The sequence below is a fragment of the Aphelocoma coerulescens genome, chromosome 3 (genome assembly GCF_041296385.1).
Source record: "Aphelocoma coerulescens isolate FSJ_1873_10779 chromosome 3, UR_Acoe_1.0, whole genome shotgun sequence".
Taxonomy (NCBI): domain Eukaryota; kingdom Metazoa; phylum Chordata; class Aves; order Passeriformes; family Corvidae; genus Aphelocoma; species Aphelocoma coerulescens.
The window spans coordinates 63,837,916-63,865,117 of NC_091016.1; the positions used below are offsets into that span (position 1 = coordinate 63,837,916).

The following is a 27,202-nucleotide window of genomic DNA, read 5'->3' on the forward strand; positions in this document are numbered from 1 at the left end:
TGGACAAATGAAAGAAGTGGTGAAAACTTCAAACTCTGACACTGGACCACTGACTCTTTAATACAGCAATATAAAAACAGTGACGTTCATTAAAAGTTGGTAAAGGATAACTAGGTAACAAAGCAACAATAATCCTCTCCTTTTTTGTGAGGGTGAAGGAGAACAATCTTCATGAATTCTGTAGGCAGAGACCTAAACCTCAGACTAGTTAGAGCTGGTTATTTAGCTTTCTACCTAAAAACATGCATGTGGAAGATAGCTTCTTGGCAGTCAGGGATAAGCATGAGGAAAACACAAAGAGAGAGGCTGTGTTCTTCCAGAGCTTGATTTATTGAGGGACAGCTCACCAAGACCAACAGTTGTTCTCCTACCTCCCGCAACATAAACACCAAGTAGTTTTGTCAACATGTAAACTCGTTTTTTAAGTGGTATCTTATTTATTTTGATTTGCTATTTCATTCTTTGTTGTACCTACCTGATTGCAACAACTAAAACACCCTGTAACAATTCAGCTGCATGCTCCAAAATCTATTTGAAATCCTACTACAGTAAGAAAAAGCGTCAGCAGAAGGGAAACAATGGAAAGGATAATGAATGCATATGAAATATATGCTGGTCAATACTCAGATGATACATTGTCTCAACAACAAAATCCCAATGCAAAATACAGAAAATAAAACTAAATAAATATATACTGAACAGCTTCAATTATTAAAGAAAATGCGTGCAGCCAAAAAAATGCAGTGGTAAATTTTAGGCCAGGAATATTAACAAACTTATTTTCCCTACCTCTGAGGAAAATAATGTGTGTTAATTTAAAGGCCATAAGAGAATACTGCTATATTGCAACTGGCCATGAGGTGCAATTTACAAGACCACTGAAATTTGGAATATATACTGCTCATGCAGAACTAAAAAACCAAGCCAAACAAAACAAACAGTAAAAAAAAATCCTACCACTTAGATTTATGAGTAGTTTTTAGACTTTACAACATGATAATTTAATTCAGAATGCTATTCTATTTGCATTTTAGAATTTTTCTTAGAACAGCATTTGTGCCTTTATATTTTAAAACATTTGCATAGACAACTATTGTCAATGAACAGCCATCAGATTAGTGGATCATAAAATAAATGGCAATTATATGATCAGGTATCTTTTGATAAAATCACTATTCTGTTTAACTTACTGCTAAATTTCAAAGGTATGGATAAAATTATTTCTGGGATATTAATTTAGCTCTCAGAGTAACATTAAAAGAAAACTCTCAATGAGTAGTAAGGAGAGTGGTAAGGGGAGCAACAATAGTTACGATCACTAATCTCCTACAACAAAATAGTTTTTATCAGCCTGCATTCCAGTAGTTTTACTATCAAGTTAATTAATTGACTCCTATGCTAATATCTAAATGCCAAGTAATTAATAGCACTGAACTATAAACGGTTTTTCTTTGCTCTTGTAGAGTTATTTTATAAAGCAAATGCAATTCTGTCACTTCACTGATTTAATGCAGGCTTTGTGAGGTTAATATTCCAAAGCAATTGCAAAATAAAGAACTGCTTTAATTAACCTTCTGTAATTTAAATACTGGGAGATATCAGAACTTAGAAACTTCAAATAATATCACCGTCATAACAACAACAACAATAATACTTTGTGGATCAAAGCCAAACCATTGATTTGAGAACGTTAAGAAATACATTTGGACACGTGTATCTTACTGTGTTTCTAAACTCATTAGAAAGCCTTTTCTCTAAGCATAGCATACTAAATCCATGATAGATTTTACATAGTTTTTGTAGTTGAGCTGAAAAATGTTTCCTTTTAGAATTATTTCCTTATATATACTGAAGTTTTCAGTTTGAACAAATGATTCAGCACCCTCACTTTTTGCACTAGAATAGTTCGAGAAGATTTTTGTTATGGACATAGGACACTGCCTGCTAAATCTACAAACTGATTGCATGTAAGTAACTGACCACTTAAAAATAAAGGAGCAAAACAGGACCTTCCTCTTCCTAGGAGATTAAGTTTTCTCTCTTTCCAATTTAGCTGAAAGGAGGCTTTTATTGCCAGAGTTTCTTTATGATGTTGTATGCTAACTTCATTTTAGTACATGAAAAAAATCAAGACTCAGACTTTTCAGCATTGTGTATCTTTCAAGCACAAAAGCTGCAATATGTCTGCCAGGCTCAGAATGATACCAAAAACATGGGAATAGAAATTAAAAACCAGCAGGATTCAGGTGGTCGTGAACATTCCTGCCAAACAGGTTTGCAGTGTGTGCTGACCTATCTCCTCTGACTCTCTGGCTGGGTATCATCAAACCCCCATCAGCAGCAGCTGCCTCAAAAGGAGCACTTGCTGGTTTCGCAAGAGAAGAAAGCTGACCTTCAGAATTCCTCCTTCAAGTGGAAAAGCCTGCTTTCGGCAGAAAACCATTAAGAGATGAAGACAGCAAAAAACCATATATACTGAGAAAATGTTTAACTACAATGAGGGAACTTTAAACTGAAGGTGCCGTTCAGTTGTTGAGACAACTCAGAGGCAAACAAATACTTTCACTGACAATCCTTTGGAAGATTATAAAACAGAAGTATAAACAAGCTTGTTACATTTTATACATGAATAGTAGTACCACTTTGCAAGATAAAGTACTTCTCCTTTCCCAGTAGTATCACTTAACAAATCCAAGTTACTACAAAGACAGCAATGTGTAAGGGGTAGTTATACATGCTAACTTTAACAGCTTCAGGCCTAGCAGACTGGAGTTGGATTTTTATTTGTATAAATTGATCAATGTCTGTAAACACCCTCTTTAAAATAACAGGGCCAAGAAAGTCTTCTCTAAATCTGAATGCAGATTTTTGAGTTTGGCCAACAAGCCTTCAGCAAAAACAAGCCTGTGCTGCTGTGACTGCTGCTCTGTGCTATGCCCTCAATTTTGTATTTATGCTCAGGTGTGAGTTCACAGACAATTATACTTTCTTTTTCTGCCTGACTCTATTCCTTCTAGCTACTTGGCTCTGGAAGATTATTTGCCAGGTCTGACAAGGTAGCACTTATTATAATCTTACAAATACAGAGAGAAATAGCTGAGGAAAAAAACAGAGAGGTTTGACAAATTTCCTGGAATGATATAAGCAGTGATGAGCAAACAGAGCAGTCCCCAAAAGGACAATAATCAACCATTCCCACTACTGGGAGAAGATGGAGCAGAGGAGTCACAGTTTCACTGAACTCCCAAGCTGAGTTAAATAACCTCAACCACATAAATAGCCTTATGCTTAACACTTATTTGCTATCATAGCAGCATCATGATTATGAACTAAGACTTTATAAAAGCAGAGATCTAACTGGCAAAGATTTCAATCACTTAAGTACTCATTGAACCTACAAAGGTTCAAATCTCTCTTGTCCTTCTTGAAAATATCATGTGCTTAAGAAAGGCTCAAAAAGGATAAATCAGTTTTATGTACAAGTTCAATATGGTTCATATTTCAACAGTTCTTAAATCACTTCAGTGTTCAGCAGGTGCTGGTCACTGGTGGCTTGTCTAGAAGCTAGGATTTAAGCTGTGGTGTGTAAGTTTGGAAGCCACTTGCTGAAAGCCTGCTCCCCCTAACCTGCTTCCCCCAAGTCCAGTCAAGCTTTACTACAGATGCAAGAAGTCAGTATTGCACTCTCCCTTTTGGTATCTATCCGACCTCTCTGAAACACATTGGCAACAGAAGGTTCAGCGTACCAAAACCAATGCCTTCATATAAAGTAATACTGTTGGTGTTCCTTGTCTCTAATTTCAGCTCCCCCAGAAGAGAGGCTGAAAAAGCTGGCAAAGTATGTGTATCTGCATGAGTTTAGTGTCATGGATCTGGGATTAAATGTTTTACAGGAATCACTTCTCCCTTGTACCTCTCCACTCTGGAAAGAATATAATTGCTCCTAAGCTAAAAACAAGTCCAGCATTTCAGAGTGGAGTGCACACTGAGCACTAGGCATCTCTGTTGCTGCAATGATGAAAGCCATGAAGGATTTATGGCACACAACAAGCAGTGGTGTCAGCCACTGCTGCTGACAGCAGGCAACTATCTCTTCTGAACATTAAATTTGATTATGAGTTCCCATATAACTGTAATAGCCAACTTCCACAAAGAATACTTTCCTATATGCCTGGCAGCAAATGTCAGATTAACATACAAACTTGTTCTTTCCCAGATTTCCTGTGGTTCATAACCCAACAAATATTAAGTGCAACCACTCATCTAATGGTAGATGATTACAGACACAAAAGTTAAAAAAGGACAGAAGGACAAATGATTTTTATTACGACTTTAAGACAGGAGCAGCTGTATGTTATTCCTTAAAACAAATTTAAATTAAATTCTGAAGGATTTCAGACTAAACTACAGTACAGTCGACTGCTAATTCTGTGCCAATTTCTAGTAGCTTAAAAGTGAAGATTTTATTATAAAGAGTAATTGCATTGAGGTATACAAATTTGGACTCACTGAGGACTGTCTGTATTACTTACCAGTGAGTTTGGTATTTGCATGTGCAACAGTTACTCCTAACTTACAATACTATTTCTGTACAGTGTTACACCCCAAAACAGCTTGACAGTGTTAATTAACATGTTGCTTATTATACTGTTTAAAGAACTTTAGCAGCTCACATTGAATTTAAAAACAATACTTCATCTTCATTGTACCAAAATCACTTTAATAATTTGGTGCATTTTGCCACAATACAATTTGTTCTGTTTTCATGACAGTCATACAGATTGGACATGAAAACAGATTAATTAGTTTCACATTTTGTTCACATTTTCAAAGACTGTTTCAAATCAGGAAATGTTTTATCTGTCCTACCTTGCACTGACTCAACACCAGAAACAGATGTCTGCGAAAGAACGTTCTCATCATCATCATCATCTCAGGCTTGCAACTGAGACTAATTCCAACCACTGATCCCAGTTCAGGGAAATAGAGAGAAGCTGCAGCCCCTCATGGAAGCATCAGTGGTCCCCAACCCTCTACCTGGAGAGACTAACCAAGGTGTCACCAGAGATGCTTCCCATCTTCTCATGTACACTGCCATCCTGCTTCACAAGCCTTTCTACCTGGGACTACCAAAACAATTCCCAAATTCCTACTGGCCCAAACTGCATTCGTCCCCCTGGCCCAGTCTTGGAAAAAAAACTTCCACTGGTTAATCTGCTCTTTATTTGTCCTATACAGTTTGCACAGGGAAAAAAATCTTGCCAAGATCAGTAGGTAAGGTATATTATTCTGAGGGGCAAACAAGATCTTGGCCAGCTTTTAGAACATTTAAAACCTGTGAGATGGTGAGAGAGTGCTGTTTGTTTGCTTGTTTATAAAACATTTTCTCCTTTTAAGTAAAAGAAGACTAAAGAGTGAGCCTCAACTACTTAAAAAAACCCATAGTAACCACAACAAAATGATGTACAAACATGCACAAGCTCTTTATGCACACAGTTAACCATAAGGACCAATGCCCCAGAAAAGGGCACATGCATGCCCCACTTCGAGGACCTGCCACACTTTTTTCCCATTTAATCTTATGCCTGTACGTGAGAAAAGGGATCAGCATTCTATTCTGGAAAATTGCAAGCAGAAAGCTTCCATGAAGGTATAAAACAAAGGATGGCTTCATTCAGGGTAACAGCAATAGGTATAGAACAAAATCACTATTTTTGTTTAACTAAAAGTGAGACCATAACTATTTTGCAGATCCATTTCATCTGTCAAAATTTGATATGGTCCCAATTCATAAAATAACACAATAAAGCTTAAAGGCACGATTCTATCTTGATACATATGAACACATGCTACATAAAGCAAGGAAATATATAAACATGGCTGTTTACAAGCCAGTTGGAAAGCATAATAACCAAAAATATACATCACACTATCTTAACAAAATAATGTTTAATGATGACAGTTTAAGTTTGCAATTACATGACATTCTTGAGCAAAATATCACTTCTACTTACGGCAAAAGATTTAAAACTGCAAAAACAACCGAAGCATTTATTCATTTATATGCCATTTCAAGATGAAAAACCCTGCCAAGGGCAACACTATAGCAGTGTAGCACATCTTTCTTTCTCTTTTTTTCTTTTAAAGAGCAGTAAAGGTAAAAGAAGTTAAAGAAAAAAAAAAATCCAAGGCAGGACCTATATCTACTGGCAATATTTAATGATCAATGAATCTGCTACTGCAATAAATTTGCTTAAAACAAAGCTCTTCCTTTAATGGTTTTTACACAGCAGGCTCCTGATATGAAGAGGGGATGACTGATGCTGGCTTACAATATGGTTCTATAGTAAACTGTGCTAGTATTACTATCAAATCACCTCTTATGAAACTCCCTTTCTGCCTACCATGCAATCAATTTAACAAAGATCTAAACAACAGTTCAAACATTCAAATAAATCCCATTCTCCTCCTTCCCCTTTATGCTTACTAGAAGAATGAAAGTCACAAGTCACTGGAACAGTCTCAGAAATTGTTTTATCTGTTTACTTTTAGTAGACAAGATTGCATATTGAATTCAAGTGAGTCAAGAAAAAACAGCAATGGCTTCACACTTCCACAATATGTGTGAAACGAAGATGAGCACCAATTCTAAGACACAACACAGTTATACCTGACCTCAGGAGCTCACTCACATTCTGTTTAAAAGAGCAAAAATAAAACATCATCTGCAAGAAATTTCGCATCAGTTTTGTCCCCATAACAGAATACCCAGATCATCACACTACAGGGTTTTACATAAAAGGAAACCAGTGGCAAGAAAAAGTCCATCATCCAGCCAGAATAAACACTATTTTCGGCTTTGTAATCTCCACAACAAGTAGATAGACATAAGTATACGAGGGGAATAAAAAATATACAGTCAGGAAAAGAAGACAAATTAGAGAAGCCTTCTTTCCCCAATCTGGCATTTCTCTTATCCATCCTGAAGTAAACCAATTCAATCACACTCCCATCACAAAATCAATACAGAAAGAAAAAGAGATGGTTAATGAAGAATAGAGAAAACATGAAGGAAATTCATTTGCAAGCTGAAAAGAAAGAGCAAAACTAAGGATGACAGACAGAAAGGATGACAGATTGTATGACTGAAACTACCTCAGCTTTCTAATTGACAGGATTATATAAACAGGATGTACTGATATTTTTAGGAGCACAAATAAGAAAGATACACCAGCTGGTGCAACAGGTAATATATGATTCTGTAGTTTATTTTAAAATTGTATTTAGAATATGTAAAGCCAGTATTAAGTCACAGCAAGACAACACATATTCGAAGAGACCTTCAGAGAGACGTCATATAGTCAAACCTCCAGTTCAAAGCAAGCCTAGCATGAACAGGGCGCTTGGGGAGTTAGTCTAGTTGAATTTCTCCAAAGATGGAGATTCCAGTCTCTCTGGAATTTTGTGGGTTTTATAATTTTTGAGTTTGTTTGCTTGTTTTTATTTTACAGAGTTGCAACTTCCTTCTTCTCAGTGTGTCCCTACTGCTTCTTGTCTTTCCATTGTGCCCCTGAGATGAGTGTGGCTCTGTTCTCACCCACATTCCCCCACTTGGTACCTCTCCTAAAACTATACAAGTACCTACTCCTAGTCCTCTTGCTAAAATTTTAATCAAATAAATTGTAATTCTTTATTTTTCAAAGGTACTCCGTCTCATATAAGCAGGGATATGCATGCTTAAGTAAGCATAGTTTGTAGGTTTTTCTGTCAGCAGCAGAATTCGACACATGCTCCCAACTTTTCTGGTTTTTTGTTTAGTATTCATTTTTGTATTCCACACCAGTTACCACTTGACAGTAGTTTTACTATGCATTATCAGCAGAGAAAGAACACTTTCGCTGAAGTGTCAGAAATACAGACTTCAAATTCTTGTGTTAGGAATTGTTTTCTAGATGAGCAGTTCTCAAAGAATGGGAAGTACACAGTGGTGAGGTTTTACAGAGAAACATGAGAGAAGAAGTGTTCATCTCATGATTCTTCTTGAGACGGGGAAGAGCAGCCATGGAACCAATCTGGAGATGGGGAAAGAAGCAAGCCCCAAGGTGTTTTAGGACTACTCATTATTTATAGAAAATAGTCCCATCTACACACAAATACTCCAATTACACAGTGAAATTATCATATAATTCAGAGGGGATCAGAGTTGAAAACTTAAGAGGTTGACCACTACTGAAGAACAGTCATTCACAAACCATCAAGAATTCAGGTGAAATTCTCACAATAAGGACTACCAACTGCAAGGCTATAGTGGTGAGGACCTCATGCATCATCTCAACCTGCAGATTGAGGCAAAAAATGCCTACTGACCTTCAGATACCTCTATTACCCTCAGAGCCTGGATTTAGACTGTCTTTCAATGTTCCCTCAAATCCTCAAAAAAGAAATTTGGCTACATCAAGGATGGTATCTTTTACCTGTGAATCTGCCCCTGCCTTTCTCTTTACCCCAGTTCTCTGAAGCTCAAAATATATGGAGGGCTTTACTCTAATTTTGCCTTCATCCTTCCTATGATACCTCTCACTTCACTGCACAAACCTTCGCTTTCCCAGCTATGATAGCAAATGATGTAATTGGAACACCTATCAACAGATAAATCAGTACCTTTTTACTCTGAAGGCCTATAAAGTTGGTATGTTTTGTGTGTTTTTTAAACCGAAATATTCAATCCGTTCAACTGACAGTATATTTAAAACATGACAAGGTGTCCAAGGCAGCAAAAAACCCATTTCAATTTCACACACTGTGATATGTAGACATTGGAGCAGCTGTGTTTCTCCTATCTTATAGGCTGTATTACTAGGACTTGATCTGCTGAGACTTTACCAAGATGCTTATGAACAGTATTTTCAAGTCATAGAGAAATCAAGCATTTAATGGCAAAGTAAAAAAAGAAAATTAAATTTAAAGACACAACTGCAATCTTTAAAGTTGCAGTTACATATAATCCAAAAGATGGAATGTGGTGACATTTACAAGAATATCATAGACACAATTAAGAATTCTATTTCATAAACCATCCAGCATTTTAATGAAAAAAGTTAATTCTCAATGGAATTTTAAAATGTAGATGAAGAGAAATTAACATGTAATTACACAGTGAAATTATCATAGCTTTATTTTAAAGTCAAAGGAGGGGAGTCTCCAGTATCATTGCCACTTACAACATCTTTTGTTAGTTTATTTTACACACTATCTTTATTTAAAGCTGAGATTTCTACATTGCACCAGCATAATCCCAAAATGTTCATCAACCATGCCTGACAGAATTCTGCACTGACTTGCAGCAAGTGCTGGTGCTTCCACTAATATCCAGTCTTGAGCAACTCACTTTTGTTAGATCTCCCAGGATGGTGAGTATGCTTTAGTTTCATCCTTCCATTTCCAGATCACCTCTCCATGATTAACAGAGCTGAGACTGCAAATAAAACTGAACCTATGTGTTCAGCTGCATCAGTTATGCACATCCATTTGGTTCAGTATCGAAAATCCAAGTGTTTCTCCAGCTCTGGGAACCAGACCCATACATTACCACTTCTGATCTCGGTTAAAAACAGAATCACTTGAAATTAATTTTAATGCTTAATATATAGAGCACAATTCAAAACCAGCAATGGATAATGAATTGTGCGGTTTCACTAACTGGATGTGCAAACTGACAAAATTCAAATTAATAGCTGCAATATCCATTTAAAATATCTTTTAAGAAGCTCCCTTGACAAAGCAACTCCAAAATGCCTTGAACTCCTCTGCCCTCAACTGAAGTAACAAAAACCCCAAAACAGTAGTGACCACATTAGATGCAGGAGTTCTCAACAATGTCTGTCTTGTGAGGAAAGAACAAAACAAAAGCAAGGAAAAGCTCCAGAATCCACTAATATCTCATCAATAAATTGTTACCTGTTTTTAAAAGCACAGTTAATAGTTGCTGGGGCAAATATACTGGCTTTACTCTACAAAGCTGGTATGAAATAGTCTGAAAATGTGTGCAGATGTGTTTGTGCGGATATCCCTAAACACCGTTCAGAAGGATGTGGTCTGATTCCATGTTTATTTAATTTTGCTCAATTTATTATTTAATCATTGTTATTTAACTGACACTGTTCCCTCGAAAAGATGAGGGGTGGGTTTTGTTCTCTGCATAAGGGTTACTTTTACACTTCCAGCCGCAGGGTGGGTGTCAGTAGTGGAGGACGGCGCTTACCTGCTGAGCCTGGTACCTCTGCTGGGCCTGCGACAGATACTGTGCCTGGGGCGGCAGGTGCTGCGGCTGCGGCTGCTGGTTGTAGTACGGCTGCTGGCCCTGCTGGCAGTAGCCACTTACACCTTGCTGACCATACTGAGGTGGGATCTGTTGGAAGAGCCAAGCAAAGCAAATGCATGAGTTGAAGCAGAGGACATGAAATCAAGCTATGTCCCATCCATATGGCAACCTCAGCAGAAGTGTATCCTCAGCTCTACACCTGACCCAGTGGTCTGACTCCTTTACTCAGCAGTTACTGTGAGCCCTTAGATCCTCTTGCCTTAGGAGGAGGAGTGAGCCCAAGTGCTCTGCATAGTTACTCTTTTCAGGAAGAGCTTCCAAGGAAAATGCTACGCTTCAGAATATCACAATTCTGTAATGCCCAGCCTTAAAATACAGAAGCAGTTATTTCAGATATTTGCTCTTCCCGGGCACATTACTGAGGCAAATCAACAGAGGAATCATTCTGATGCACTGACCCAAAAGTTGAATTGTGGAAAAATGGCACAACTCTTAAAAAGACATTGAAAGAGAAATGCTTTTTGTCTTTTTTTTTTTTTTTTTTTTTTTTTTTTTTTTTTTTGAGCAATCAGGTACTAATTTTTATTTAATGTTTTGCCTGCAATCCTCAGGTTTTTAGTGTTTGTGTTTAAGCCTTACACAAAAGCCTTGGGGTTTGGCAGGATTTTGGTTTTGTCAAGTTCAATCTCTCTTAGTCTTCTCCCCCCACTAAGATGTATTTTTTAAAAAAATAACAACAGAACAAAATAATGTGTTACACACCAGTTGGAACATGTATCACATACTAAGAACCCACACACAGTGAGAATTTAAGTTAGAATCAAAACCAAGTCAATTACAATGTCAGAGGAATTTTCTGCATTGGTTTAGTCTGTAAGCCTTGTATCAATAGACACTGACATCTTCTCAAGGTATTTGGAAGGACACACTTTCAACAGACTCCTGATATCATGTCCAGATTTCCCTGATTTAAGGTACCCATGCTTTTCCTCAAACTCTGGAATTTAAAATAATTTCAGAAAAATAACAGATGCAGCACGTGACTTCTCCCTTCTAGAATGGACCTCCTGTTGGTCCTGCACATCCCTGCTCTAAGCAAGTGTCTCAGATACCTGAGCACATCTGAAATGCTTTGATCTCTGAACTGTTCCTACTGAGTTTCTGATACAATGATAGATCTGTTTATTCAACAAGCAAACACATACCTGTTCTACCTAAAGTTAATTTACTGCATTCATTCAACAGTATTTGCTAGGCAGTAATAATAATAATACAAAGTCAAATTTAAACACCTGCTTAGGCTGTTTTTATTATCACAACTTGATCTGCTCCAATTACTTCTGCCAGAAGTTGGCAGTCCTACCTCTTCTACTACCCCACTTCTGCACTTGCTCTCTTTACCTTCGCTTCCATTTCCTTTCCCACCATTTCACAGGCAGTTAAATGTTTCTGTGACCAAAGCAACCCTTTCTGACAAATACCCTCTTCCCGATGATGCATAAATGAGGCCTTTATAATGCAAACTAAAAAGGGTGTGTTGGAATATCATCAGGCAAATAGACAGCTGGAGTCTGGGATCTGACTGAAGACCACATGGTGATTTGCCCATCATCTGCAAAGGTCACAGAGCCTGGACTGGTTCCTAGTAAATGCTGAGGAGAAACCTGTGTTGTGGTCTATCTGGGTTCCAGTTACACTGGGAAGAAAAGGAAAGATATCCAGACAGCAAAATACAGGCTGCTGGAAAAAAGGAAAAAAAGAGAACTTGAATGCCCAGTTGACAGGATGGTGACAAAGCAGAAGATCAGATGCATGAGCAACCAGAATATTTCTAGAATAAAGATACCTGTACAGGAGGGCTGGAGTTCACCTGAACACAGAAGCCAGGTCACTGGTACATGAGGCGCAAGAAAACAAAATTTTAAAATGAAGAGGGGATTAGAAGAACACATGGTTTAAGACCATGGTATTGCTATGTCAAATGAAGACATGGAGATTCTGGGTCATCAAGTGAAGATGCTGAGAAGAATCAAAGAATGAAAAATAGACATGCAGTGACTGCAGAGTAAATAGAGTGACAATAAGAAATTCCAACAATACATGGACTTCCACACAAAGAGGGGGGGACTGGATCACTGGAACATCAAATTGCAAACAAAAGCACTAGTAGCAGTCATATAAGAAATACAGTAGAAAGGAAAAAAATTAGTGGAGTCACTAGTAGGCATCATCCTAGGATACAAATTCAGAGTGAAGACAGCTAATAACAAAGTAACATTATATACTACATAGCATTTAGAAATAAATCAAAATAAAACTCCACCTCACCAAGCAGCAGAGGTCTGGAGCTTGGTGAGATCAAAGAGAGTGAGTGCTGGAACCATCATGCATGGCCAAACGATGACTACGCTGACAGAAGCACACTAAGCAAGATCAGCAAAAGGCACACCACAAGATTGATTAGGGGGACATTTCAACCCCTCCCAGACAGACTTAGTAAGCAGACTACAAAGCTGAGACCAAAGTATCAGATAACTGTCAAAGGTCCCATGGAACTGCAGGTTAGGGAACCTGCATGAGGAGCCACTGCCTTTGGCTCAGTCCGGAGCAGCAGGAGCCATCTACTACTACATCCTGCAGCTGCAGAACCACAGTGCATCAATGACCATAACAGAGTTAAACTGAGCATCCCTACAGGAACAATGAAACCCAAGGAATCTACTACTGTTGTGCTTAACTTCAAAAAGTGTAACTACACAAAAATGAGAAAGCTTGTTAAAAGGAATCTCTAACAGACAGCTACGAGAAATAAAATCTGACTGGCAGCATCAAAGTTATTTAACAACAACCACATGGAAAGCACAGAAACAATATTCACCACCCATTCAGAAAGACCTGATAAGAGCAAAGGGACACCAGCATGGCAAAGTGCAGCTCTCTAGAGGCAAAAAGGCATCCCCTTCAATAAGCCAGCACCAGGTCCAAATGAGGAAAACAGAAAAGACTGTAAACTCTGGCACTTCAAAATGTAGTAAGACAGGCCAGAAAGAACTGTTGGAACAGCTAGAAAAGGGAATCAAATGAGTCATGATTCATTTCTTCAAACACATCAGAAGTAGGAGGTCTGCCAGAGTCTGAAGAGACGAATGATGATGAAGGTATAAAAGGAGATACAGAGAACACAATGCCATCACAGAGAAGCTTAACAAAATCTTTGGCTCTAGTGTGCACTGTGGAAAAATCTTGGGGTGTTCCCATGCTGGAGTCCTTTGTGAGGGACTTGATAAATGTCTCTGAACCTAATGGGACTTTTCATGGAATAAAGTGACAAATGAACAGTCAGAAGTGGCTTGGGACCATAAAGTATCACTCCAGAGGTCTAATCAAATTCAAAAAGCTGAATTACTAATGACCATCCACAGCCTCTAAATTGGAGCTGCCTTGGTAGGTGAGAATTGCAGTATGGCTTAAAAAGAAAAGTCAGAGATTTGAGTAATTTAAGACTACGTAACACTGATGACTGTTCTGGATAAATCAGGACAGATAAGAAAGAAGATGAGATTTAGGAAACATCAACACAGCGAAAGAAAATCCCTCTCTACTGACTTCTTGGAATTACCAGGAAGGGTCAGACAAAAAGGTTCAGGAAAATGCAACAAGAATCATCACAAGTATAGAACAGTTTCCATACAAAGAACCTATAATCCTTTGAGGATGGAAGAGACACCAGGAAGTAGGAATATGATGGAAAGCTACAAAAGCATCTTGTCCAACAACAGTGAGGATGCATTTAATAGCAGAAGCAAACTTCAAAACGAGAGAAGCAGGTTCTCTAGTCACAGAGGTGGCAGATATATAGAACTCCTTGTCAAACTGATGTTTTGAAAGCTGAAAGTTTATGTGGTCTCAAGCAAAGACTGGACAAGTTCACAAAAGAGACATCCTCTGAGGGTTACCAAATTTACAGAGCCGCATCTGGCTCAGGAAGTCCCTGAACTGAAAATAGCTGGAGGGTTGAAGAGTATTGAGGGAAGTACCGCATGCTTGCTTTGTTCTGACTCTCCCCCAGGCATCCAATTAAAGCCTCCACTGGAGGCAGGATACAGGGCTACATGAACCCTTGATCTGCCCTGATAGAGCCATGCCTATGTTCTAGCCTCTTTGCAAAAGAAATTCGAGTCCCCGGAGAAAACAATGGAACTTTGGTCTGCAAGATAGTAAGTAACAAACGTAAGCAACCTGAAGAGGCAATAACACCTTGACTGCCAAAGCTCTGAGACTGCTTCATTTTCTTAAATATTTTCTGAAGCAATCTGCTTTCAGACACTGGTTTAGAAAAGGTTACCAGGCTCTTCTTCTGAACTTACATATCAATTACTTATGTTAGAATTTTCCTCCATATCCTCTCAATCCAACCTGTTTTAAAAAAACAACCAAACACCACCAGCTAAAATACAGCAATAATCATAATGCTACATGAACGTTTGGATGCTGTTCTCTTCAGCACAGAGACCCATCACTGCTGCCTTAGCAGAACATTCCATGTAATTGCCGTGGCTATTTAAATAAATAACAAACAACAACATGCAAATTAATCCTCCTGCTTTACTGATGGGGATCACAAGATACCGCTTATGGACAAATGTTTATTAAACAGCATATAAAAAAAAGCTTAATTAAAATCTCCCCAGAACAAAACAAATCTAAATCCAATTACTTACAATGCTTGGGAGTGAATGACCCAAGCATCCTCTTTCTTCATAAAGTAAACCCTCCCTCCCCCTTCTCCCTTACACCCACATTTTTTGTGGCCCACACAATGCAGGAGACAAGAATTTGGTAAACTTCATCATGCCTGTGGTAGTGTGGGTATTCTGGGGCCAGCTAGAGAGAGAACAGACCTGAGTTTGAATCTATTTCTAGGCAAGCACAGAAACTGTAATAATTACTTTTGACTCCTATCTGACTTGTACAGTATAAATAGCATTATTTTGGGAAAAGTATGACTGACCATCAGTGATTAAACTACTCTGAACACAAAGAAAGGATGAGAATAATAGAGGAACAAAATTGGCAGCCAAAATGAAGAGATGGGGCAAATCCAATTAAACCTATAACTTAGCCCATTATCTTTAATTCTTGTTTGAATAAGGGATCTAGTGGCAGGCGTTCTTTGTCCAGGTAATACCTTGATAGAAACAGAAGTTTTAAGCAATTTTTGCATGTGCAATCCATGACTGATGTCAAAGGAGAAGGATCATTAGACAGCATTAGAGTCATTATAATAATTTTTAAAATTAAAATGTAGAAGAATTAGTGTGTTAGCATAGGTACACTAATAATACCAGCAATATGCAGCTACTGCCCTTTTACACCATCCTGATGGCTAGATCCAGTCAATAAGGAAGAAGCTTTACACATCCCCTATCACAAAAAGCTCTGCCAAGTCACACTGGGATCCACCTGAACACATCAGATTTCATGACATGCTCACTACAGGGAGGAAGTCCTGGCCACATCATTGCTTCTCCCTGAAATCTATTTGGTGCCTAGCAAGTGAGTTATGATATTGGATATCCATTACCCTGGATGATATTGGTAGAAGGCAACAGCACAATCTGGAAGCTGCGGACCATAGTGTCATGATAGAAAAATCTGGGGGAAAACAGATCTGTCTGGCCTGATCAGCATCAAGCCCTGCTTACAGAGAGAAGGAAAATTCAGCTCCAGAGGCAGGGGTGGCACTCAGAAGAAAGGCTGGCACTACCTGGTTCAGTGGCCAACTTTGCTGAGGAACAGTGAGACAGAATACTGTGAAACGAGTACCACCCTCAGTAATACAATCACCAGTATCATTCTACTTTCTTAGCACCTGTAACACTGTAATTACATAGAAATTAGAATAAAAAAGTGTATAGTGAGGGGCATGCTCAGAAAAAAAACCCCTACCACCTGGTACTTTACACTAGGAGTAATTCTTTCAGTTAACAAAATGTTATAGTATTTAATTCTAATTATTTTAATTTCACAGTGGTCAATTCAGTTGTAATTATAAAGAAAGATGTCACTCAGTTCCTATCAAACCTTCAAATAAAACACTTGTGACTTCTGAAACAACTTGTGCTTCAGTCTTAGATTTCCAAAGCCAGACTTCTGCCAAAACCTAAGTATTTTCCCCCAAACATTCAAACCATGCATTTCTCCATACTGTCCAATAGGAAGTTGTAATGGAAAACTAACTCCCTGACATTCACACACTTACCAAAAAGATCTGGTTCATATGTAGAACTTTCAAATTAATACAAGACCTGTATGTTTAGCTGAATTATAGAAACAAGAAAAATATAATATGCTTATACAGCGTAAGGAAATCCTCTGGCACATGTTCAGTGGAATATTCTGTCACAGTTAGGGCAGCATGGTCTCCTGTCTCAAATCAACATGTTCAACCCCAGCATGCTTGTGGACACAGTCTTATTGAAGGCTAAAAATCCTTCTCACTAAATAACAAAAAAAAGAAAAATCTAAAAGGAAACCAAGTGGAAAGCTGGGTGTTAATGTCAAGGCTGTTAATCAGAGGTAAATCTGAAATCCTGATGCTAAGGCATTTTATTCATACATTCTATAAATTCTATTACTTCTTATCACTTAGCTTTGACCTTTTGACAATACATTGGTCACAATGTTCACCTATGTTATTGTCTTTCCTACACTGCTTGCCTTTAGACTGGAGTATGAACTTTAAAATCTTATTAAGAGCCTTTAAACTATTAACACTGGGCCTGATACTGGTCCACCCTGTGACCCAGAGCAAGGAAGCAAAAGCATGAAAAGCATGTTTCTGTGTCACAGAACAATAATCTCCATTCCAGAACTTGCAAGGTAGTGGATTTTGCAGAGTCATTAAATGCATGTCTATGTTGAAGACTGCAGTGCAGTACACAGATCTGCGAACTAGCTCAGATACTGGCAGGAGCCTACACCAAAAACTGTGCTCAGCTAGTTTGCTGTGCTCCATAGAAGGGTGAATTAGGTCAAAGGGAGATCCACACTCTTGTAGCCAGATTGCTTCTTGTACACGAGCCAGTTCATTTAAAAAGGTAGCTCGACCGTGTTCACAAGACGCTGCAGTCTGCAATGCAGTCATACCGAGTACTACAGAAAGGACAGGACTTACACACCGGCCTGTAATCCCTTTGTCCCCAACAACTGCATGGCAGCACAATTACACCACTTGACAGTGCAATGTATAGGGCATCACAGATGCACCTGTTATGAGGTGCTCTCTATATACTGCCTTCTACTACTCTATCTTAAATCAAAGCAACATGAGCTAACCAATTATTAATACAGGCAATTTTCCTCTCCTAAAAAAAAAAACCCCAAACCAACCTATAAAAAAAAAAGGTACAAAAAATCTGCTAAGATTACATGATTAAGGAACTCTCCAGTCAGAAAATACAGATGTTAAAGTTCCAAAAGCAACATTAACTGAGCCATGTTACACACATATAGCACCTTCTCTTTCTGATTTATGTTGTCAAAGGCATTTCATAAAATACAGAGGATGTGAAATGTGGCTGCTAGAATCTTATCATTTATGTTTTCTGACTTCTTAGCTGTGCAACCTTCACATCTCATTAACATAGTTTTTTTGCATAGACTGTAGTATGGAATAGTACTTATGTTTTATGTATTGACATATTTTTGATGTACTGAGATTTTGAGTAAGTTTGCTATTCTTCATGATGAGAGCCAAATAAATAAAGACTACTACCACAAAATAGTCAATCATTTATATGGAAAAGCAATATCTTTCCTTCCAAAAAAGAACACTTTGATTCCCCTGTCAGAAATTGATGAAAACTACCTCTGCCGTAAATGCTAAATCTATGCCAATATCAGAACCACCTCCCACTCCTATCTTCCCCTAAAAACAACAAACAAACAAAAATAAAAAATTTGCATGTTTCAGATGAGCTAAAATTAGTTTCAAGGGAGAGGTAAACAGCTGAGTCTAGAAACAAAAGGAAGACATTTTTCCTACAGTAGTGTTGGTTCACACAGTGCATTACAGCTAATGCAACATTTGGTGCATTACAAACTAATGCAACATTTGGTCTGTTCTGCAAGTTAAGGGATGAAAATATGATAATCTCCAGTAAGAGATTTCCACATTTCTATATCTATCCTCTCAGGCAGACACTATAGAGAAGACTAAAAGTTTACAACAGAATTGTTTTTAGAAGAGCTATTTTGATATTGTATTACAAATAGAGAGAAATCATAGCACCTATACACACACACACTCTCAAGTGATGAGTCAGGTAAGATATCTATTCTTATACTCTGCCTTCCTTTTTTTTTTTAAGTGATCAAAAGAATTAAAAGAAATCATGTAATCTGTGTAAGTAATAGATTTCCACCAAGATAAGGAAAAACACATCAGAAATGTCACAACCTGATCTCTGGTGATTCTAATGGTTGGTGCTCCAGTAAAAAACAGGTAGGAAACCTCACCTCTTGCTGCATGAGTAGCATGAAACTCACCTATGAAATGCCAGCCATTACAGAAAAATGCAAAAGCCTATATTTAACGGATTTTTAACCATATAACAAATAATTTGTTCCAGGGCACTTCTTATGCATCCATGAATGGAATACATGGGGATCTTTGATCCCCAAATCCTCTAGTTGCCATTTATTTTCCAGGAAATTTGTAACAATTTTGGCCACTATTTTTCAAATAGTGATTAAAATAAAATATGGTTAAAAAATACAGAGAAACATATTTCTTCAGACAAATTCTGCAATGCCATTCAAACAGGGAACACAAGTGAGAGCTATGGGTTGAGTTTGAATAGCAGGTAATCCAACTCTATGAGTAATCCTCCATATTCATGCCTTTATACACAGAGAGACACCTAACACTTAACTACTGAGAGACTGAAAAATCCCTCAGTAAAACAGCATTCACTCTACATTTCTTCTGGCACATAGTCTTGGTAGGTGGAAAAATTGCAAATGTTCTTTAATCTCAGTAGTGAGAAAAGGCAGAATATGCACACACCCTGTTTATCATTGCTTCCTGGGCATCTTGCACACCTTTTAGTTTTCTTTCTTTCTTCCAATCTTTCAAGAGAAAAGGGTGCTTTTTAATTATGTTCTCCTCCAAAGATATCAATCTTGATGAATACTGTCTTTACCATTTCTAAACTCAGTGGCTTTCAGAACTAAATCATTTGAGATCATTCAGAGCCCTTCACCGTATCTCTTAATACAGCAAGAGAAGAATATAAAAGGTCTTCCACAGAGAGCAAAGCCATGCACTCTTAAACAAGCTAAGCCTTTCTCCCCACCTAAACTTGTCCAGTTCCACCACAGGGCTTCACAGACCCTTACAGTGCACACCCTCTTTCCCTGACAGCTGCTTTTCTTCCTTTATTGCTATCCTGCACCTGTGGAGGAACAACCCCAGGCACCAATATATGGTGGAGGCCATCCAGTTGGAAAACAGCTTGGCAGAAAAGGACCTGGAGGTCCTGGTGGACACCAAGTTGAACACGAGCCAGCAATGAGCCCTTCCCACAAAGAGAGCTAATGGTATCCTGGGCTGCATTAGACAAAGTATTGACAGCAGGTCAAAGGAGGTGCTTCCGCTCAACTCTGGAGGACTGCAGGACTGTGTCTACACCTGGAGGACTGTGTCCAGTTCTGGGCTCCCCAGTACAAGAGAAACATGGACATATCAGAAAGAGTTCAACAAAGGGCCACAAAGATGATTAAGGGGCTCATGCATCTGTCCTGTGAGGAAAGGCTAAGAGAGCTGAGACGATTTAACTTGGAAAAGAGAGGGCTCCAGGGAGACCAAACAGCAGCCTGCCAGTAATTAAAGGGACTCTAAAGAGAGCTGCAGAGGGTTTTTGTACAACGGCATGTAGTGACCGGACACGGGGGAATAGCTTCAAACTGAAAGAAGGCAGGTTTAGATTAGGTATTAGGAAGGAATTCTTTACTGTGAGGATGGGGAGACACTGGAACAGGTTGCCCAGAGAAGTTGTGGATGTCCCATCCCTGCAAGTGCTCAAGAACAGGTTGGATGGGGCTTTGAGCAACCTGGTCTAGTGAAAGGTGTCCCTGCCCAAGGCAGGGGGGTTGGAATGAGATGATCTTTAAGGTCCCTTCTGACCCAGACCATTTTATGATTCTATAGTTCAGTTTAGTAGTGTCTTAGTACAAAGTTATCTGCCAAGGGGCGCACCCAATTTCTGATCTTTAACAGAGAACCTCTCTGGTTTTGGCCCAGACACCTTTGGCAAGGTCACCACTTTTGAGTTAACCCCCACAGCTCTGCCTCCTGGGCCTGACAGCAGACCAGCAAGTCATCTTCTGTTCTGGTCCCTCACTGTTTAAGGGATATCACACTTTTAATCAAGAAAAACTTGCAATGAACATGCAATGAGAGAAGATTTACAGCTCTTTGTGTTCCCATTAAGGATCTGAATCCCCAAATAGTGTCCACAGCACAGGAGGTCAACACACAAAGAAAAAGACATGACCTCCCACATCTATCATTTAGGTTCAGCAGTATCTGTGTCAAACCTAGTCATTTGTACAGTCCAAATTCTGCTGGTTTCTTCTACTATGGCAGGATCAAAATCATACGTCTCATAATACCCCACAGCAAGGAATGCTGAGGCAAAGAGAATGACTGGCTGAACTAACTGTAAGAAAATTTGATTCCATCTATATTCACCCAGCATAATTTATTATCCTGCAACATAGCATTAGATGCCTAAGATCAGGATCCCATTCTTGTGGCATAGTTCCTCAATAATCCTTTGGGGGTACTTATGCTAGCTTAGAAAAACAAGAAATACAGAGCAACTCCTATCAGAAACCCTTCTTCTTTAGATGAATTTGATCAAAGTGCACCACCAATAAAACCAAAACCATCCAAACCAAAACAGTATTAGAAAAAAAAAAAAAAGGAAGATGTAAATCTTTTCTGTGCTGGCTTTTCTTTCCCTTTCCCTACTGGGAACAGATAAAACCAAAGTCAGCTGCTTAAATAAGAGTACTTACATAACAGCTGTGATTTCAAATATTCCTGCAAGTATTTTTTAAGAAAACTTTCAAACCACTTCTTGTAGTCACAGAGTTTAGATATTTGATTTATTCCATTTCTATTATTTAATTTGACCTATTACTTAGCACTGGAAAACATCAAAAGGACCCTGACAGAAACATCAAAGACATCTATCTTATAAATTCATAGCTGAAACCATATAGCACATCATAATTTTAAAAATAATTACAGTTTTATTATACTCAAAATAAGATGATTATTGTAAATTATTCCTCACATCAGTTACCACAAGTAAGTTTTAGAAACATCTGCTAAATGTATCTGGATACAGCTAATCCAATTCATGTAACATTATACTCAAAAGGGAACAGAAAAACAAACGATAACCTTTAAAGTCATAACATCACTTATCAAAAACTACCTGTTTTGCTGAATTGAAAATAGGCCCCTTAAAAACCTATGAAGAATCAACCACCAAATTCATACATTCATTCTACCAAACTACTAGAATTCTTTTAAAATTAATATTGCAACTAATTTTAACTCAAATATTGTGCTCCATCTGTTAATCTTCAAAATACCTACTCTTCTTTCAAAGCATCCAAGCTTCTCCAGTATATCCATGCATGCTCCTTCCTTTCTTGAAAGCTTGAGCTCCCCTTCCCCCAAGTCGGGTTGTTTTGGGCTATTATCTGAACACCTATTTTGTTTAAACATCCACAAAACAAATTCTTACACTCACAAGAAAACGCTTCCTTCTCATTTATGTCCAGACTGAAGTAATATCTATCTGTACACAAAATTAACACACAAGTATATAATTGTAGTTTTACGCTCAAGTGCCCCAATTATGCACTTTGAAACACTTTAAAGGATCCATCAGGAACATTCAATACCTCCAGACTGTAAAATCTTGAGGAGTGTCTTTTGACAAGACAGCTGCATTATGGAGAAATCTTTCAGCTAAAAACAAAGAAAGCAATCAGCTTTGGGTTTTTTTTACTGCAAGATACTCAGGCTGTAAAGAATGGTGGGACCTATCTGGTGCAGCGCATTTTGCCACAACTAAGAGACAAGCAGGAAAGGGAATAGTTTGTTTTGCTTTCATATAATATGTCCCAGGGAAGCATCAGAGGCCCAACCTCCAGATTATTCAGAAAGCGGATTAAGGAAAAGGGATTAAGGATGTTTGCAACAGACAAGTGAGGACCCTACACCTTCCCCACTTCAGCCCCAAGTCAACTGCAACTCCCCACACACGCTTGGTGAAATTCATCTGCATTCTCACTTCTCCTTACAAAATACTTTTAAGAAGCAGTTTGTTCAAAAAGGGAGTGCAGGAGGTGACTGTCAACAGTTTTTTGTTACACAAATAAATCTCTCTGCATGTGTGGTGGAGAAAGGAAACCTAAGTTAGCCCATCTGACTTTGCACTGAAATGGGTTACAGGTGCTCACACAATGCATTACACTCTTTCACACAGCCTGGTGACAATCTTGCCCTGTCCTTCATGTTATAATTTATTAGAACCATTGGTGTTGTTCAGAGTGGGGGGAAAGCGGGGGAATGTACCAGTGAACACAAGAGAAGATAAGGAGACAAACTTGTTTCACATGACAAACACACCCCAAGTTGTTAATAAATAATAGGTGAGGAAATCAGGAGTGGTAAAAACAGCTGAAGAAGAAGGTAGAGAATTCATTACATTAAAAACATACTAAGAAAAGGGCTTCAGGCTGACTCAAAGATAGTTAAATAGTGAGGCTATGTTAGCAAAGGTTTTTCTCAGTAAAACCAAGACACAGTAACCTACAGTGAGAAAAGGCAATGCTCTGTGCAACTCATATGGGATTTAGCATGAAGTGTCAGGGGCATGTAGTCACTGTTTGTTGACCATCAACAAAGAGATAAGATGAGCCTGTTTAGGGGCCACATTCCTCAAAGAGTGATCACAAGTACCAGGCAGAGTGAGACAAAATACCAGCTGCTGTTGCAGTTCTTCAGTGGGGCCAACAGAATGCTAAGTTCTTCCAAGGGTGATGGAAAAACCACACGTTCTCAGGAAGGTGCCATTCAAAGCTGTTCTAGAAAAAACATGCCATGCAGAAATGCTCCTGAGCTCCTCATCCAATGCACTGTGTGGGTTCCTGTCTCACAGCTGCCCAGTGCCCACCTCTGCATGCTGAGGAGCTGTGGAAAGAAGAGGTCTCCTGACAGCAGACACCATGAAAGGCACAGTGCAGGCTGATCACCTTTCCAGCGGCAAAAGCACCAAGACAACTGGTCCACAGCTGCAAGCCAATCTGTCTGCTGCCACAGAAGCCCCACTATTTCATCCAACCTATCATTTCTCCCTGACTCTCTACCAAGGGTTCTGCCACACTCCAACAGCAGAAAGATAATGGGCAGCCTTCTGCTGGCTTAGCATGCCGAAACAATTCAGCATGGTTGGACGAACCCAGCAGTGACCGGCAGGGAAGTGCCACTGCAGGTAGCAGCTGGGTTGGCTTTGGCTGCTGTCGAAGTGCAGATTCTTTAGTTTTGGTTTTCCATGGCTCTCCTCATCTCGTGAATCCAAATCCACAATTCTCACTTTCCAAAAAAGCACCCCATACGCAAAGTAACAACTTTCAGCTCTCCATGCAGAGCCCTTCTAAGAGAGAGGTGCCATGAGAAAGCTGCTGCACTACCAGGTGAAGCTACAAAACAAGCCTCTCCTTGACTTTCAGGGAGGACACTGGCTTTTCCGGTCTCCTCAAACTCAAGACACTCAAATTCTGCCATAAAATTTAACCCACCGTAAGCAGAAAATAATTCATTGCTGCTCTCACCTAGAGTGATGTCCAAGAGAAAGCAGTGATACAGGGAGGGGGATATACACACAATTCTCTCTCCCTTCCTTGCAAGAAGCAGAAATATTTAATGGATTTCAGGGACATTCTTATCATGAAAGTGAAGTGCAAGTGGGTAATGCCCATTTAGATTAGCTCTTGAATATTACTAGGGCAATGATCACTTACCTATGTTGGTAGTTAGTTATTTCAACCATTTGGTTTGGCAAATCCTCCTTTGAGTACCAGTTATACTTTAGTGGCTACAGCGTTGCTCAGGTACGAGCTTCTAAGATTTAACTAAGCTTCTGATTTTGCAGTTGCGTAACTATTTAAAATATTTCAGACAACAAGCCAATATTTCTCAGAAGCTGTATATACCTTTCAGAGCACAGAGTTCACATGTCCTGAAGAACAGGCATTTGAATTTAAAAACAGGTATTTTCATTACTTAATTGGCTCTGAAGTATATAAATCTTTTTTTTTTTGGACAGTATAAAACAAGGGAGAAAAGCTTAGGAAGCAGCACTGTCTGCTTTGGAGGGAGTACTTACCCATCTGCCCTTCTGGCCAGAGGTTTAATAGATTTCTATTTTTATAAAGGACATAAGGGGAGGGGGTGGCTCCATCAGTTTCCTACAGAAACCCAGCTGCCAAACTGGATGTGCCAAAGGGGAATTTTAGGGAATTTTAAAGAGATAACCTCTGCTGAGACTGCAATGTCAGCTTTGTAACCTCATGACTGGAACATGTGCAGTGAATGCTGGATTGAAAAAGCTGTGCTATGGGAGTTAGAAGAAAGAAAAGGAGAAAACAGGAAGAGCACAAACTGGGATTATTACTCTGTGATGAGAAGAGGACTGGTACTAAAAACCACTGTTAGTTCACTATGAAAAAATACATCTATAGAGTAAGCTCACTTTGATTTGAGTATTTATTGATAACCTCTGTGCACTTCCCTTCTCCCAGCCCTAATATGGTCTCTGCATTTTATGCTGATGCTGTTGTTCCATTTAGCAGGTCACTTGCTGTGTATTTTAAACAACACATGGAGCCAAACTGACCTCTGGTTTAAATGTTCAGCACAGAAATTGCAGGATAGGGGTTGAGCAGGGAAGAGGAAAGGGAGAAGAACAGGAGCACTACCAATTAAGAGCAAATAAATAACTAACTAAAACATTAAATAATTGGTGCTTTTTTGATCTAGTCCTTCAGTTTCCACTCAGCTTTTCTTGCATGTCAAGACAAAACTAAACTAAATCCCCTTACTTTGAATTATCAAAACTTTTAAAAAATTTATTTTACAGGAAACAGATAAAGAACTATGGCGTGTACTACTATTTACTCACCAAGATCCAAATGTTTTAAGAAATGTAGTATGCTAAGGAAGCTGTAAAACATTTGTGATTCTAAACTACGATCAACTTTCAAAACATTAAGGACAGCCAAAAAACCCACACAAACAGAGCAACCACAAATACCTTCTAAGGTCTATAAAAATCTAGTTCAACCAAGGGAAGAGCATTAAAAGTCTTACTTGGGGATTAAAAAGGTGAAATTAGTGATTTGCACTCAGACAAGCAAATTTCTGTGCTAAATTACAGAAAGGGAAGTCTCTTATGGATAGGACCCCATTACAAAATACTTCTGATGTCCACCTGTTTTCTTCTGCTCCTCATATATAGCAGTGTGCTTGCAGAACCACCCCTCTTACTACATTTAAAATAGATGGGAAAAGATGATGTCATCACATTTCACCTAGTAGAGAAGCAGTAATAAATACTCTTGCAGTGAAAGCAGGAATGCTTTATGATAAAATGCAACAGCTCTTTAAAAAGAAACATTTCAAAGTAACAGGAATGTTAGAAAGATAAAATAAATTAATAGCCTATGTTGTTAAAAACTACCTACAAACCTTTATAATCCAATTCTCTCAACAGCTCTTACATGTGGTGAATGTCATTAAATTATCAATCTAAGAGAAGAATCTATCTTCGAACTTGAATATATATATATGCCTGTTTAGCCTAATATTTGGGAGTTTTAGAAAAAATTTTTTTTTCACATTTTGGGTTAGTGATGGTGTTTGGGGAGGGTTGCTTTCTTTTCCTTTAAGGGAAACTGTACACTGAAGACCCTTAAAAAAACAGCAATAACCTCACACCCTCCATAAGGCATATGCTAATATATGCTATCTTTAACTAAATGTTAGTTTGTTTCACTAGTGTTTGTTCTTCTTTCTGGGCAGCACTTCACTGAGGACCTGCTCCCCTGAGGAAACACAAGCTGCTTCAGAGCAGTGTATCTCAACATCTCTGCAGAAGAAAAGGCACGTAATCAAATAATTAGCAACCAGTATAACCATTCTATGCATCAGAAACAAAAACCTAGACAAACACCGCTCTTTAAAAGCATTGCCTCTACTACTTTGTTGCCTCTAACTGATCTGAAAATAATAATATTTCATCTTCAAGGCAAAAAGACAACAACTTGTTAGACTGCAAGTGGCTTTTCCATTGCCTTTCAGCAACAAAACCTTTGCCAAGTCGGAAGATTTTTGCTCTCTCAGAAAAAAAGTATTTCTATGATGTATTGTAAATCTTTACCTCCCTCAATTGGGAGGTAGGGTTTTATGCCTTTCAAAATTTATTATGTCTGCTTGACTGTGCTTTCCTAAAGATCCCTTTCAGCTTCTGTTCCAACTAGCAAGTGAAAATTCTCTCAAGTGCAGTAATGTAAAAAGAGTAGGAAAGAAATTCAGCACATGAACAGGGCAGACACACAATGTAGTGCAGTGCTTTGCACAGCTCTACAAAGTACATTATGGCTCGATTCATGAAATACCCAAATTCAAAGTACTTGCTCTCTGGATCTTATAATTTATTAAATTTGATATTATAAATAAAACCATGAAGTCAGTCCCAGTTGAAATGCTCACAATTCCAAAGAAACCCTACAAAC

General features: G+C 38.6%; 1 protein-coding gene across 8 annotated transcripts in view; it reads right to left on the reverse strand.

Moving 5' to 3' along the window:
• Nucleotides 1-27,202, reverse strand: part of ARID1B (AT-rich interaction domain 1B) — a 327,784-nt gene that overhangs the window by 236,248 nt on the left and 64,334 nt on the right. For all 8 annotated transcript variants that reach the window (XM_069010621.1, XM_069010620.1, XM_069010615.1 and 5 more), the window contains exon 3: nucleotides 10,262-10,408. In XM_069010621.1, the coding sequence (XP_068866722.1) occupies nucleotides 10,262-10,408 (147 nt within the window). The remainder of the gene's footprint in view (nucleotides 1-10,261; nucleotides 10,409-27,202) is intronic.